At 36.8% G+C, this 15,972-nt stretch overlaps 1 protein-coding gene across 4 annotated transcripts in view; it reads right to left on the bottom strand.

Moving 5' to 3' along the window:
• Window positions 1–349: 349 nt before the first annotated feature.
• The window catches only part of ptpn13 (protein tyrosine phosphatase non-receptor type 13), a 114,478-nt gene continuing 98,855 nt past the window's right edge, over window positions 350–15,972 (bottom strand). For 2 of the 4 annotated variants that reach the window (XM_066710750.1, XM_066710748.1), the window contains exons 38-49: window positions 14,122–14,277; window positions 10,877–11,033; window positions 8,967–9,032; window positions 8,535–8,641; window positions 8,379–8,434; window positions 8,026–8,111; window positions 5,534–5,682; window positions 4,110–4,200; window positions 3,304–3,641; window positions 2,453–2,668; window positions 1,864–1,926; window positions 350–1,427 (exon numbers count right to left, since the gene is read on the bottom strand). In XM_066710750.1, the coding sequence (XP_066566847.1) occupies window positions 1,350–1,427; window positions 1,864–1,926; window positions 2,453–2,668; window positions 3,304–3,641; window positions 4,110–4,200; window positions 5,534–5,682; window positions 8,026–8,111; window positions 8,379–8,434; window positions 8,535–8,641; window positions 8,967–9,032; window positions 10,877–11,033; window positions 14,122–14,277 (1,563 nt within the window). In that variant the 3' untranslated portion in view covers window positions 350–1,349. Of the gene's footprint in view, window positions 1,428–1,863; window positions 1,927–2,452; window positions 2,669–3,303; window positions 3,642–4,109; window positions 4,201–5,533; window positions 5,683–8,025; window positions 8,124–8,378; window positions 8,435–8,534; window positions 8,642–8,966; window positions 9,033–10,876; window positions 11,034–14,121; window positions 14,278–15,972 lie in introns of all 4 variants that reach the window. The other 2 variants (XM_066710749.1, XM_066710747.1) reach the window with 1 other exon arrangement.

Consider the following 15,972-nt stretch of genomic DNA (forward strand, 5'->3'; position numbering starts at 1 on the left):
TAGGTTTTTGGGTGTCAAGGTAATATTAACAGAGCCAAAAATGTGTGATACAAGTGCCCATTTCTATTGACTACTGCACCACTGGATAGAACAACTCCAGTCCTTCCAGTACACCATCCAGCACCGGAAGTGGGCAGCGCACCTGAATGCGGACGGCCTGTCAAGAAGGCCCTGCGCTGCTGACCCTTGTGCTGGCTGCACGCGGAAGGAAGCCTGGGTGTAAGAATTGACAGGTGGAAGCGGCACTCACTTGCCGATCTTTCACTATTGGAGCCTGACTGGCAGGCCCGCCAGGAGCAAGACCCCGAGCTTCGAGAAGTCAAAATTAGAAATCATTTTGACAGTATGCTAAGTTTTTAAAGCATTTATTTTTACAAAACATCAATGCAACAAACAATTAAATTTTAAAGAAATCCCCAGTTAGCACTTTGACAGAATGAAAATCAACATCTACAAGTGTATTGGCAGTAAATTATTATTTATTCATTTAAAAGAAAAACTAATATTAATTGTCAAGACTCCAGTGTAACAGAAATAAGACTTAGGACATAACAGTTAATGGTAATTATGTACACTCTTTCAGATGTGGTTACATTATTCATCAGAAATGGCTAGCTCAAGTCTCTTGAAGACCGAAAGTGAAGTTTTACTGTACTGTACTTAAAACCCAGGCTTTAGATCTGATATAGTGTCATTGTATATTCCCCATGCTGATTGTATCATAAGGTATGGTTATATACAGTGTCAAACCTTTTTAAACAAGACAAATTACTTGGTTGTATGGTACTCTTTTATTTACAAATTGCAAAATGTCCTGTAATTGACAGTTTAAAAACGTATCCACATTTTAATAAATATGTACATTTCAATTTAATTCCATTGATTACCACAGAAAGTAGAGTAATAACTTTACAAAGCAAATACTGTTATTGTATTCTGTCTGCATTTTAAAAAATACTTCCACATCTGATTTTCTTCCATATTGATCAAATATGAATCCATATTTGTATACACCTTTTTGAAGAATTAATAGATAATTAGAAGACCATTTAACTGAGGTGTACATTGCTAATAAAACAAACAAAAAATCCCCATTATCATTAGATCAACAGTCCAAGATACAATATACATGATTCAGACAAAACTAAAAACAATTATCCTTTGGGTTTTCCATTGATCTTGTATGATTGTGAAAGGCAAGGCCACCTTCGTATTTCCTCTTAATTTGAATGTCCTTCAGCATCAAAAGCAAATGGATTTAAAACATACTCTATATATAACTATCAAGGCTGCTGCATTATTTCCATTGGAGAAAGAAATTTCTGATATCACTTCCAAACAGAAATGCACTATCCTGAGATTTTCTCCTCAGCTTGAAGACATCTGAGCACATACAAGACAACTTGATAGCAGAAAACATACTGCTCCTGTTGAAAAATGGTGGGTGAGAAGTGGGTTAGAAGGACATTTGATGCACACTAAGCTACTAAACATTTTATTAGCACTTCTAGAGTCTAGATTATTGAATGCTTTATTAAAATATGATTAATTTAGCTTTTTTTTATATTGAAACAATGTATTGCTTTCATACTATGAATGTTTAGGTCAAGTAATGTACGTTTTGACAAATTTACTTCAAATTCTGGAAGTGAAAAATCTTAATCCAATAAGCTTGTATGTGAAGGGAGAATTCAGTTTCCATCAATGGCCATAATTAATTGTATTTGGGGAGCATTTTCTAATGCTGTTAATGTGGTTATTGCTAAATTGTTTATATCAGTTAGACTGGACTGGCTACAAGGACACATTTGAGGCTACTGACTGGATTGGATTGCAATAAAAAAATATATATATATATATTACCTCAGTCTGGATCATCCCATGCCGTTGCAGTCTCATTGTACGCACTACATCTGAAATGTCAAACTTGAAAAGAAAAAAAAAAGCTCACATTACTGATAATGCTGTGCACTGCAGCCTTGTGCCTGTGCTTCTTTCTCTCTGACATGTAGTGGACTGAACATGAAGTGTGATCTCTACTGGATCCTTCAGGTTAGTCACTACATGCAGTGTATTTACTATTTATTTCAAAATATTTGGGTATACATTTCTTGGTATATGGATATAAGAAATTAAATAATTTTAATGAGATCAATATTTTGAATCATGGGTGTAGGTTTATGGAGGGACGTGTCCCCACCCAGTGTTGAGAGAACGTTAAATTGTCCCCCCAATAATGTATGGCCAGCTCCATACGTGTAGGAGACGGGACGCGGGCGATACCATGTATGGGCGTTAAGATGCGTTAATTCATAGTTATTTATGAGAAATCTTCTGTTAAATCATCTTCACATTACAATGCATCAATACATTTGAAGACCATTGTATATATTCAATATTCTCCAAAAGACTATATAGGCCAAGCAGTCTTCCCAGACTTAATAGTACTCACATCTGCATCTTTGCTGATAAGACCCAGAACCACATCAATGCAAATCAGAGTTCCAGATCGTCCAATCCCAGCACTGCAATGAGTAATGATCGGCCCCGATTCATGGATGTGCCTCATGTAGGAGATGAAGGTGAGCAGCTGTTCTGGCTGTGATGGTGTGCCATGATCAGGCCAGCCAGTGTAATTCAGATGGGTAACATGTTGGATTTCACTGGTCTGAAAGCACATTAACAAAACATATATTTGTTTTTATATAATTTAACTAAATGTCAAGCAAAGAGCTTTCTGATCTCCATGTTAAAAATGATCTGATTTAGTTTATTGCCTGTAAGGGAAGCAATCTTTAGGCCTAGGCCTTCAGATGTGGCACCCCATGACATACAGTGTAGGCCATAAGTATATGGACAGTAACAATTTTTGTAATATTATATATAGGATATCCTAGATGAGATTTTGTTTCTCTCCTCCATGGCTAATGCTTTTCTTTGTTTTTGTGTGAAGTACTCTGTGGCAACTAGTTAAGAAGGGTATTAAATACAAAAATATTAATTTTAATAGTTAATTATTTCAAAGCAAAATAAAAACCGGTGCTTGTAAAATTCACATGTACATATTTTAAGACATTCCACAAATTAAACCCAAGATGAGAGACTAAGGGTATTTCAAATTGACGTTGCTTTAAACAGTGAAATAGTTATATTACTGTGTCATTTTAATGGTTCAAATCATGTTTTGTAGGTTTCAGAATCAATCTTCAAAAAACGGTTCCCTGATGGCTGAAAAAAGACACAGAATAAGCATCTGAAATTCATTAAGCATAAAATATAGCAGTAGGAATTCGTGTGATATACCTGTACATCTTTAACCTCAATGAGGCGAATTACAAAGTTGTCCAGATGCTGGTCTTTGATCAGTGTTATTTGAAGCCTGTCATCCACCATTTCAGCAATTCTGGGGGTATCAGGCCAATATCTCTGACATTTCACTTTTCCTCCTTCCACTTCCTGGGTCATCATGGCGATGACATTGGACTTCTGCTCCCAAACCATCTGCCAGAAATCAGCAAGTGTCGTAGGGAGGGGGCCTTGGCAGGCAATGTACAGAAACCCCTCATCTTTAACTGGCATTTTTATAAAATTGGCATTGATGTAGCCTCCATCTTTTCCCAAAACAACTCTCGTGGTATCAACTGGAAAACAAGAAAAATACCTTAGATTGGGATATTCCTTTGGAAAACAGCCTGTAATAGGCATGGATATGATCAATGTATACTGTATAGTCACGTGTGTGTAATTGTCTTGCTAAGAAAATTTAAAAGTCCTTCCTACATCACATGTCCAACAGGATCCTAGATGCATATATATTGGGTCACAATTGTACAAAACACTGACTCTATAGTTTTCCAAAATAATGTGATCTGTAATTTTATTAATAATATTTAATGCTCAAAAAACAAATAACATATCCTTTGGATGCTGATATTTGTTTTCCACTAGGTAAGGTTTGCTACCAAGCACAGAGGTTTGTGCTGTGTAAACAAAAACAGTTGCATGTAACTGAAGTATGAATTAGCTTATTTAATTTGGAATGTCTCGTCACTATTCAGCTGGAGTTTAGAGTGATTATTAGCAATAAATAAGTAATCTGTTCAACTTACAGGGAACAATATTTTTGTAGCGGTTCTTCTTCTTATTCTCCTTCGTCTGTCCAATTAAACAGTCATCTAATGGCTGCAAATTTTGCAGATTCTGTCAAGAAAACAATACATATCTATGTTTTGCTTGCTCCATTATTCCTGTACATTTAAATTGGATGCTGAACAATAAAATGGTTTATTAATCCTATTACTGACCAAAAAAAAGTTCCTAGAAATCAGTTTGGTGTGGAAATAACATGGAAAAACTAATAAACCTGGAGTTCTTCTCTGTGCTCAACGTCAATGTGTAAAAGACCAAAATGTGTCTGGAATGCTGTGGCTTTATTTACAGAAGCAACCAAAATGTTGACGACGACTAAGGATAAACTGTAAATGGCATTTTAACTTCCATTTCTTTTTCTACTTAAAACATGTTTATTTATTAGGCTAATGGTTCTCTGTGGGCTCCAACGTTGAACATATTGTTAATGAAGTAAAAATGTTTGGTTTAACTCAATACATAGTATTTGTATATATGCTGCTAAGGAAAACTTTATTTTAAAATTAAAATTTAATAGTGGAAAAACACAGATTTTCACTTTTTTCATCAGATAATTTTTACTTTATCAAGGAAAACTAGGAACCTTGTTGATCAAGTAGTATCAATCATTTAAGGAACACAGTAAAGATTGAGAAGATAATAAAAAAAAAAATGTATGTACAAGCACACTGTTTTGGATATTGAGATTCTTCTGCATTTGAATAAATTACATACACATTTAATGGTAGGGTATGCAATCTTTTCCAAAAACATTTTTTGTTATACTGGTTGAAAGTCTCTTCACATCCTGATAGCAATCAATAATTTAAGTGGTCTAAATGTAAAAATGTATATATATATATATATCTTCTGTGGAAGGGACAGGACTAAAAAAGGATTGAATGTAATGATAGGATGTCCTTCCTGTCTGTCAATCTATATTTGCATACCGCCGCGCAACTTGTTCGCGCAGACAATCACACGTCATCAGCGCGGGAACCTTGACGCTGTGCAGAGCGAGTGCGAGAATGGAAGGCGAGCCGCAGCTACTATTTTTAAAAACATAATAACCATAAATAAGATGTTTACGTTCGTTATTATTGTAATGTCTAACATGTGAATGAGACATGACGTAATCTGAAACCACTGCGCTCGATTCCACCCACACGTCTCTCCTGGCGCTGAGACTCTGCTCTGTGTGTGTGCGCATGTGTGATAGAGGGGGCGTGGTTTGGAGACGCCTCTGAAGCGAGGGCGGGCTCTGTGATTTCAAAACAAGCTGCTGACTGCTGGCCTCTCAGCATTGCATACCCTAGCTAGGAAGGTAGGGTAACAAAAATTAGCAAAAACGAAATATTTATAAACTTTTTTTATGAACACATTATAAAGAGTTGATGACTGGTACCTCAAACTCTTGTAAGGGTATCTTCTGGTCTAGCAGACCTCGCATCATACGAATAACCGCATTGAGCTTGGTGCCAGTATATTGCCCCCCAGGAACCACTTTGACAAGAGGAAGTGAAGTGAGCACATCTTCAGTTATTATAGGACCATCTGTAAAAAGAAACATTGAAAGTGTTTTTAAAGTGATTTTTTTTTTTTAATCAGTACCAATACATACACCACAAAAATAATGAATCCTCTCATTTTTAACAAGTGTCTGATTTTAAAGGTTCTCTCATATGGTTAGATTACACTTTGATCCGTTAACCTGAATTGATTTAAGCCTAATACTTTATAAACTATGAAACAAACGGAGTAAATACTACAGTAGATTACAGCTCTGGAAAGTCATCCTGCTCTTAGTTTTGTTTTCTTAGAGCTTCCATTTTTACGGTTTAATTTTTTTGTTTCAATGTATAACTGATATCTTAGTTATTTTTCTTGTATAGATTTGTTTTAACATTCTGATTAGTGGTAGAACATTTTCTTAAAGGCACTAATCTCATAATATTTTCAGCAGTGTTGCATTTCAAATTTAACTGTAGTTAGTACAGTAATGGTTTAATTTAGCACGCAATATCAGGAACATCTAGGGGGCAGCTGTGAGCATTTGGAGTTTCTTGCAATTGGTAACATTTTAGTCCACAGCTGGAGACTGGACATGGGGTTTGTTGCTATTTAGATATATTAATTAACTAACTTAGTCTAGACCTGGAGGACAAACTACAAGATCATCCTCAGCTACTCAGATTATTTTGTTCATTGCAATTGACCTTGGGTGTTCGGCACCTGCAGTGGTAGGACACCTAATAAAACATTAATAATATACTCACACAATATAAACTAAAAGTCTGGAAAATATAATCCAGGGAGGACTGGGGAAGAACACAGAATTGTTGGTTGTTTCCTCTAATACCTGAATCACCTATATATTTTAGAGTACTTGTAGGATTGTTTGCATTTTACATTTGTCTCTCTGAATAGAACAGTTTGCTTCTTCATATTATATAAAGATTTAATTATTTCCCATAGTGTGAGCTGTCCAGTCTGTACAACACATTGTTTCCAAAACTCTGTCCTGTAGTGTATAAAAAAAAAAATGATTTGTATATCCTCACAATTTGGCATCAGCAATTGTGAATAAAATAACTCCTAAATCCTTGACTAACAACTAGGGCTGTGCGATATGACGATATATATTGTATGACGATAGAAAAACGTCTATCGTTTCATATTATGCTCTATTGTTTATATCGTGTTGTTGCAAATCACACTCTTTACGGCAGTATTTTTCTTCATTAGGACGGTTTGTGTTCTCCACAGTTCTTCCACACGTGTCGGATGCGACAAGAAATGTGCATTAGAAACAGAAACAGACATGATGAGAGAGACCTGACACACAATAACCAACACAACCAAGAGATACTTTAGTGCACAAGCGCACATGGTCCGCCGCGCTCTCGTCACCGGGCTAAACTCAATCTGCAAGCAGCACCCACGACAATACACGATCGCACCCCCACTCCCGCTAATGTAGACGGATATAATTTGTATAAAATTAAAGAATAATAGTTTGTTTGCATTTTAATAAATTGGAAAGCAATGCAAACAGATGCAGAAAGTTTCATTAGATGGTGAAGTGGTACAACAGCTTTTATTATTATTATAACTATTTAGTATTAACACGTGCTGTACCGGTAAGTAGAATCGAGACGCGACAGTCAGAGGAGAAATGTCCCTGTCTAGCAGATGTTAATGCCCCACTGTAAACCCGGCTGTGGTAAATATAACTGAATCTATACCATTTTACAGCATGTGTTGCGTGATTACTATTACTTGTGTTATTGTTATGTGACAGTAAATCATGTGTATGTGTATGTATGTATATATATATATATATATCCCATTACATAACACACGTAATAGTAATCACACACCACTTGCGCTGTTATATGTTGCATTGTGCATATATTTACCATGACAGCCTGCATTATAGTATTTGTTAGTTTTGCATATTTAATGATTAAATAAAGTCTTGTTGTTTAAATGTCTTCGGTCTTATTTTGTAGCTTGATTGGATAAAAACAAGGCATATCGAGGTACACATCGAATATTGCCCAAACTTCCAAAAATAGAGATTATTTTAAAGTCAGATTGCCAAGCCCTACTAACAATGAATCCTTCTAATCATGTGCTGCCTAAATCAACCCCTTTTCACTCTTTATTTCCAGTTATTGCATCCTAAGGAGGACCAATGCCGTTCTCACTGATGACACAGAGGAAACAGGCACCCAAATAAGCAAATGGAATTGCTGTTGTGCCAAAAGCTGAGGATATCCACAAACCACTCGCAGAGAAATGGCTTCCATCGATTGAACTGCTCAGGAGACAATTTTTCCACTTTCACATTATCATTTGAGCACTTAAACAAAAATAACCATGCACACAGCCTACCTTCTGTGAATTTGGGGTTTATGGTCTCAATCGGTAGCTCTTCACTTCCCCATGTGATTTCATCCTCATCTGGTAACTGTGGGTAACTGTTGTTGGTACTAAACATTAAAAAATAGCTACTAAAGAACTTAAGACAAAGCTACCTGCCTAGAATTTGAGAAATAATAATAAAACCATGTTGTGTGTATATTCCTAAAATACATTAATGAATTACTTAAGAGACAGATTTCAAACAGATCATTACATATCACATTTTATTGGGTAAATGCAATTAACTATGACGCCCGACTCAGAAAAATAAATGTTAAACTGCAATGCAAACTTAAAATAAGCTTAAATTAAAGTCATATTACCTTCCTGGTGGTGGGTCATCCACACTTTCTTCTTTCCAGTCACTTTTTCTTGATGTCTACAATACAATATAGACAAAATGTAGTTATTTCCTATTAAGTAGCATGTTTTAGCACCCCCCCCCCGACACACACACACACACACACACACTTAATTACCTCAGGGGAGTCTTCAGGCAGAGAGGAGCCATCACAGTCCGTATCTTCAGACACATTAGTGTCATCTTCATTCTTTTTCAGACCTTGCAAAATCATAGAGTCATAATCTGGAATAGAAACAAAAAGGACAAGTTTGTTGCTTTTTAATTTTTTTCCCCTTTGTTAATAATTGTGTTAAATTGATTTATTAATTTCACAATATTTCCGTTCTTGTGGATTTCTGTTCCTCTGGCCTTTACCAGGGTGTGAATAACCCAGTTCTACCTCTAGCCATTCAGTGTCCACATATGGAGTAGGATGCTTGTAGGGTCCAGATGAAGACTTTAGACTATACACTTAATGTATATACACCTACCAAATGATCATGACTTATAAACCATATATTTTAGAAACGACTTGCCTTTTAAGCTTAACAAACAATAGTTGACTTACCTATAGCTGGTAGAGGAGGTGGTGTTCTCTCTCTGGAAGATTTCACTCCACTGTCCACACAAGCATCTGTACCAACGATCAACAACATTAAATTTCAATGAGAAAGCACAATTAAAAAAAAACATTTAGATATTAAACATACCATGTAGACGCCTTTTGCATGAAATTTACAATACAAATATTTCCCTTCTTCGCTCTTTGTATGTATATACATCACAACCACTGCATCTGTTTGAGCTGCTTTTACATCATTAAATGTAATAATTTCCAAAAAATATTTGATCAGAATCTACCATGACACATAGCGCTTTTCCTCCGACATGGTGCCGGTGCTGGAGCCGGAGCCGCTGCTCGGCCTGGGAAGTACATGAACCGGCCCGCGTTTCCACCGGCTTTGGAACCGAACGCTGACGTCACTGGTGTGGGCGTTCCCAAGCGCGGAGTAGAAGAGAAACACGGCAATAATAATATTAATAATCAGCACCGAGGCGACTGCGTCTTTAAACCCTATTTAACCATCACAATCAAACTCATTCAGCGTCTGCACACAGAACAGATACATTGTAAAAAACAAAACAACAAACACGAAATCGCATGTAGACAAGCAGAAACGAAATTACAACTATACGAATATGGTAAGATAACTCAGCCTTTTATTTTTATTGATTTTTATTGATGCATTAAGGGATTTACACCGATTCGCTATTTCAGACACTTTTACTGTATTGAATAAAATACAAGTTAGAGTTAACATGCATTCGTCACTGCGCACACAGTTCACATTTTCATTCATTTTGTGCCGTATTTTTAATTTTATTCTTGTTTAAAAAACAATGACTATAGGCCAGCCTATCGATTATGGATGCGGCTGTTTTGGGGGTATTTGCGGCGCAGTCGTGGCAGATCAATAAACTGTCGGATCATCTCAGGTGATGTTAATGGTTTGATGGGAAATTGTGCTTATTGATGAAGTCTGGGATGATGGTCCCACATCAGTGTTGCATTGCTCTTATGTTCTGAAAGTCGCCCTGGATAAGAGCGTCTGCTAACAGATGCACAATAATAATAATATTAGTATTAATAATAATAAGCGCATCACTGTAACAGCGCTTACTGTGTATTTGATCTTCTCTTACTGTAGAATATGTACGGTTTGTGTAATTCGCCCTGTGCTAAGAAAATGAATTTATTCATAAATTATTATGCGCAAACCAACCCTGGACACGTGACTCGTAGGGGCGCTGGATTCGACACCGGACCAGTTAATGACCAGTTCATTAACAAACAACATTTCTGTTCAATCTATATCGTCGCATTAACCCTCATCATCATAATCTCGCTGTAACACGGCTTTCCTGACACGGAAGCTGCGCTCAGTCGTCTCTCATTGCTGCCATTTGCCAACAACTAACTCGTTATTGACGTGTGAGACATATTGTCACTGTAGTGTCTCTCTGACAGTCCGCTGCTCGCTGCTGATTTCGCTCATTTCTAATAAAAACTCTCCTGACTGCTTGCGTCTCTGCTGGCATTTTAAACATGGCGGCTGCACTCCGGCAAATCACTTTTTGTGGAGACGACTTTACCCGCCCCGGCCCGACGTCACTGGTTCTTAGGTTCCAGACCAGCAAGTTTTTGGTGCCAGAAAAAGCGGCTCCGTGCCGGCATGGAGCCAGTACTTTTAAGGTGGAAAAGAGCGGAACGGTTCCAAATTAGGCACCGGCTCCGAACCAGCACCGGCTCCTTGTCGGTGGAAAAGCGGTAACGGAAGTCATCTGCATTCCTAAAATATATATATAGCAAAATATATTATAGGAGTTAGATTTTGTAATTACAGATGTATTGAAAGTCAAACATATTATTCTACAACAATATTTTTGCCCAATTATTATGGAATAAGTAAATTCAACCTTTTTTTCCACTGCATTTGTGATTGCTCATGAGGTGATAGTCACACGGACTCGGTCCTGGGGGTCTTGAGACTGTAAGGCGCACGAGGTCCTGAGCTTTGCGAATTGTGGTTACAGCTCTGGTGTGGGGCACTCCAATCATTGACTCATCATTTACCTGTTGGCAAGATCAGTGCTTAGGACTGATGATTTTCCATGATTACAGAATTTGTAAATACAAAAAAAAACAATTATGAGATCTCTCTCTCTCTCTCTCTCTCTCTCTCTCTCTCTCTCTCTCTCTCTCTCTCTCTCTCTCTCTCTCTCTCTCTCTCTCTCTCTCTCTATATATATATATATATATATATATATATATATATATATATATATATATATATAGAGAGAGAGAGAGATATATATATATAAACAATTTACAAAATATGGTATGGTATATTTTAAAACAAATAAAGATAAGATGTACTGTATATACATATTTTTTGTAAAATTACTTATAAGTGGAATTATGAAAAATATCAATTAGGAAGAAAAGGACTATTTTCTACATATTTATGTATTATCTATATACCCATCATAATACCTTAATTCCTAAATACAGTCCTGTTAAAATAAAAATGGCATCACAATTCACATAAGGGGGCAAAAATATGCATCTTGTATTTAATATTTAAATGGAACTGACTTCTCATAAGTCAAATAATTTAGAAAATAACTTGCAGAAATTGCAATTCACAAAAATTGCAGCTTAGTTTGGACTAGCACTGATAGGATAATGCTGCATCATGTCACAGCGTGAATGTAGTGAAAACACAAAGCAGAAGTAGTTCATTAAATGTATATAATGGTGGGGGAGAGCCCAGATTTAAATGCAGAACTCAAGAAATACTGGAAAATGATTTGTACTTTCAAAGAGAGAGTCTCAGACAATTAAGTACATACATCAACTAATATAATTATCGCTAGATCGCTCTGTTGGATCAAAGAAGAATTACACTTTGAAATCTAACGAAAATAAACAAATCTCATGAACAGGTCATTCTGAAATAAGCAATGAATAAGCAGTGTATTATTCTAGATTCAGCTGTGTTGGTCATGATTTTTAAAACTTTTTACTCCACAATATGAGTGGAAAGCATACAGCTAGAGAGGGAACTGCTAGAATACAGCTAGAAAACACACTGCAGTGAAGGTGGAGATTAAGGCTGTTTGGCGAGTGTAGCATGGATATCTGTGAGAACCATACAAGGTAACAAGGAAAAACGATGACTTATGGCAGTCTGCAACTCCCAAGGGTGTATAATGCAGTCTACATTCATGTTGTGCAGTGTTGGAGAAGATGGAAGGTCTATTATTACTGTGGATAGAGGAATGGGACCAATGTAATGTTCACTTGCAAGTGATCCAGGCTAAAGTCCACAGTTTGCTTGAATACATGAATGCAAGGAAGAAACATTCAGTGCGTGAAACAAGTCAGGTGTGGTTTAAACATTTCAAACGTCGCAGTATTCTCCACAGCATCAAACTTACTGGTGAAACAGTGAGTGCAGACATCCAAGCTGCAAGTGAATTCCCGGAGACAGAAAAATGGCAGAAAAAAAATCAGCTCAACTTGCTATTAGCTTTGACCACCACTGGTGACTAAGTTGAAACCACTCACAGTGTACAAAGGTAGGTTGTGTGTACCAGGGCTTTAACTACAAGCACACTTTGAAGAGGTGTATTTGGAAGACGTGAGGAGGGTATTGCAGTCCCACGATGAGGAATAGATGAACTGAGGTGGACAATAAGAGTGAGGAAGAGCAAGAGGATATACATTTAGAAATCACCTACTTTAAGGCCATTCAATACCAAGAAAGGTGGCATTTAAATCATCATGACAAGCGAACACAGTGATGATGTGTTGGCAAATCTAGAGTGCTCTTCGGTGTTTCAAGAAAAAAGGCAAAGGAAATTGGGCGACTTTACTTCTGAGTTGAAGTGGAACCACAAGCAACACCATCACACCAGCAGTCAGAGGCAGAGGATGAAACAGGTGATGTAAAGTAATAAACCAGATGGTATTATTGTTGTATAATTGTCTTTTAATACGTTGGTAGTCTATGGATCGTTTTCATCTTGCATAATAGAGAAAGAATAGAGGTAATTATTTTCAAGTGCTTTGCATGGTTTCATTAATTGCACATGTTGGAATAGAAAGTTAACAATAGTTGAAGAAACTAGTTCAGAAACTAGTCCATAAAAAAACGACTGATAATCTTTTCGTATGAAGTTTGTCCACAGTCTCAATTTTCATTGAATGAAAGATGGAAAACAGGAAAAACAAATTGAGTAGGCTAAAAATAAAACGGCTGCTCACAATTTTTATAATATACTTGTCAGCATACAGTGTATTGTTTACTTTTAAAAAGCAAATGGTTTAAAACAGGTTTCACACAATTCAGATTTTTGCACAATGTATTGGATTTATTTATGATAAAACATTGAACAATGTGCATTTTTTACTATTAGGCTTAAAAAATGCAGCTACTCAATAGTTAAAACAATACAATACTATGTACTTTAAACATAACTAATGTACATTTTATGATGGTTTAAAAACTACTTTTTACCTTTCAAATTAGCAGCTGATTAAGACCTGGAATATACTAGTGATGTCATCTTATCCTAATTATTAAATTAAGTTACAAACTGAGGTAGACTAAAACTAGAAACCCCATAGGAGCTATAAAATTGCCTATTCAATTTAAACAATGCAGAAACTTCCATCAACTCCATTTCATAAATTTCAAATTCTACTCAATTACAGATGCATAACAAGTGTACATAATGTAGCATTTTCTTGTAATTTGCAGGAATTATAAAGGGCAACTTTCTACAATATAAATGTTGCTTTAAATAAAGTGTACAAGTGTGTAGCTCTCCCAGTACATTAAATACACAACTATGCACACTATTAAGTATAAATTCAACCAAACACACAGGGATTTTTACTGAATTAAAAATTGATTTAATATGTTTGTTAATCTGTTATTGATGCTACAATTTGGTCCTTAACCTCTGATAAAGATTACATTAAAATTGCTGAAATTGTATTACATTATATACATTTAGTAATAGCCTTCCAATAATGTTTGTAGGCCCTCAACACCTATAGATGTACAAAACTTGATTTATGAATGCTGAAGGAAAATTAAATACTATTTCTTTTACCATCTTTGAGTGTAGCTAAATAAATAAATGTATATTACCTGAAGCAATCTGTCTCCAATCTGTAAAGTTCCTGCAGTGTCAGCTGTACCCCCTGGGGTGATCGACTTCACAAAAATGCCCTCTTCTCCACCGATCACAGAAAACCCTAGACCTCCTGAAACAGGCTTATCTAGTTCTAGGTGTATTATTCTTTCCTGTAATGCAAGCAGAACAAAGGTGGCATATTAACTACCATACATAAGCACAAGTATTAGTTTTAATAGTTAATTGTAAAACTAGTTGGTAACTGCTAATTCTCATACTATGCACACAAACTCACGACGAGGACTAAGACTGAGATTTAGAAGAAAAAAAAAAAAAAATGACCGACCAGCTAAGACAACTACAGAACTGTGAGGCTTCATTTTTAGTAAGATTCTACTTTCTTCTAATCCTAAATGTAACCACTTTGATGTACAACTCAGTAGTTTGCTTTTAGTGGGTGAGTGAAAGTTTATATTGAATCACACCCTAAATATTATTACTTAAAGGCAGCTTAAAAATAAATTGATTTAATGCACATTAAATAGGACACTAAATATTTTATATAGGACATTTAGTGGAGTTAATTTCACAGAGGTTCTGGATTATACAGTGAGGGAAAAAAGTATTTGATCCCCTGCTGATTTTGTACGTTTGCCCACTGACAAAGAAATGATCAGTCTATAATTTTAATGGTAGGTGTATTTTAACAGTGAGAAACAGAATAAAACAAATGTTGCATGTTAATGAGGGAAATAAGTATTTGATCCCCTATCAATCAGCAAGATTTCTGGCTCCCAGGTGTCTTTTATACAGGTAACGAGCTGAGATTAGGAGCACTCTCTTAAAGGGAGTTACCTGTATAAAAGACACCTGTCCACAGAAGCAATCAATCAATCAGATTCCAAACTCTCCACCATGGCCAAGACCAAAGAGCTGTCCAAGGATGTCAGGGAAAAGATTGTAGACCTACACAAGGCTGGAATGGGCTACAAGACCATCACCAAGCAGCTTGTGAGAAGGTGACAACAGTTGGTGCGATTATTCACAAATGGAAGAAACACAAAATAACTGTCAGTCTCCCTCGGTCTGGGGCTCCATGCAAGATCTCACCTCGTGGAGTTTCAATGATCATGAGAACGGTGAGGAATCAGCCTAGAACTACACGGGAGGATCTTGTTAATGATCTCAAGGCAGCTGGGACCATAGTCACCAAGAAAACAATTGGTAACACTACGCTGTGAAGGACTGAAATCCTGCAGCGCCCGCAATGTCCCCCTGCTCAAGAAAGCACATGTACAGGCCCGTCTGAAGTTTGCCAATGAACATCTGAATGATTCAGAGGAGAACTGGGTGAAAGTGTTGTGGTCAGATGAGACCAAAATCAAGCTCTTTGGCATCAACTCAACTGGCCGTGTTTGGAGGAGGAGGAATGACCCCAAGAACACCATCCCCATCGTCAAACATGGAGGTGGAAACATTATGCTTTGGGGGTGTTTTTATGCTAAGGGGACAGGACAACTGCACCACATAAAAGGGACGATGGACGGGGCCATGTACCATCAAATCTTGGGTGAGAACCTCCTTTCCTCAGCCAGGGCATTGAAAATGGGTCGTGGATGGGTATTCCAGCATGACAATGACCCAAAACACACAGCCAAGGCAACAAAGGAGTGGCTCAAGAAGAAGCACATTAAGGTCCTGGAGTGGCCTAGCCAGTCTCCAGACCTTAATCCCATAGAAAATCTGTGGAGGGAGCTGAAGGTTCAAGTTGCCAAACGTCAGCCTCGAAACCTTAATGACTTGGAGAGGATCTGCAAAGAGGAGTGGGACAAAATCCCTCCTGAGATGTGTGCAAACCTGGTGGC

Source organism: Amia ocellicauda, chromosome 8 (genome assembly GCF_036373705.1).
Source record: "Amia ocellicauda isolate fAmiCal2 chromosome 8, fAmiCal2.hap1, whole genome shotgun sequence".
Lineage (NCBI taxonomy): Eukaryota > Metazoa > Chordata > Actinopteri > Amiiformes > Amiidae > Amia > Amia ocellicauda.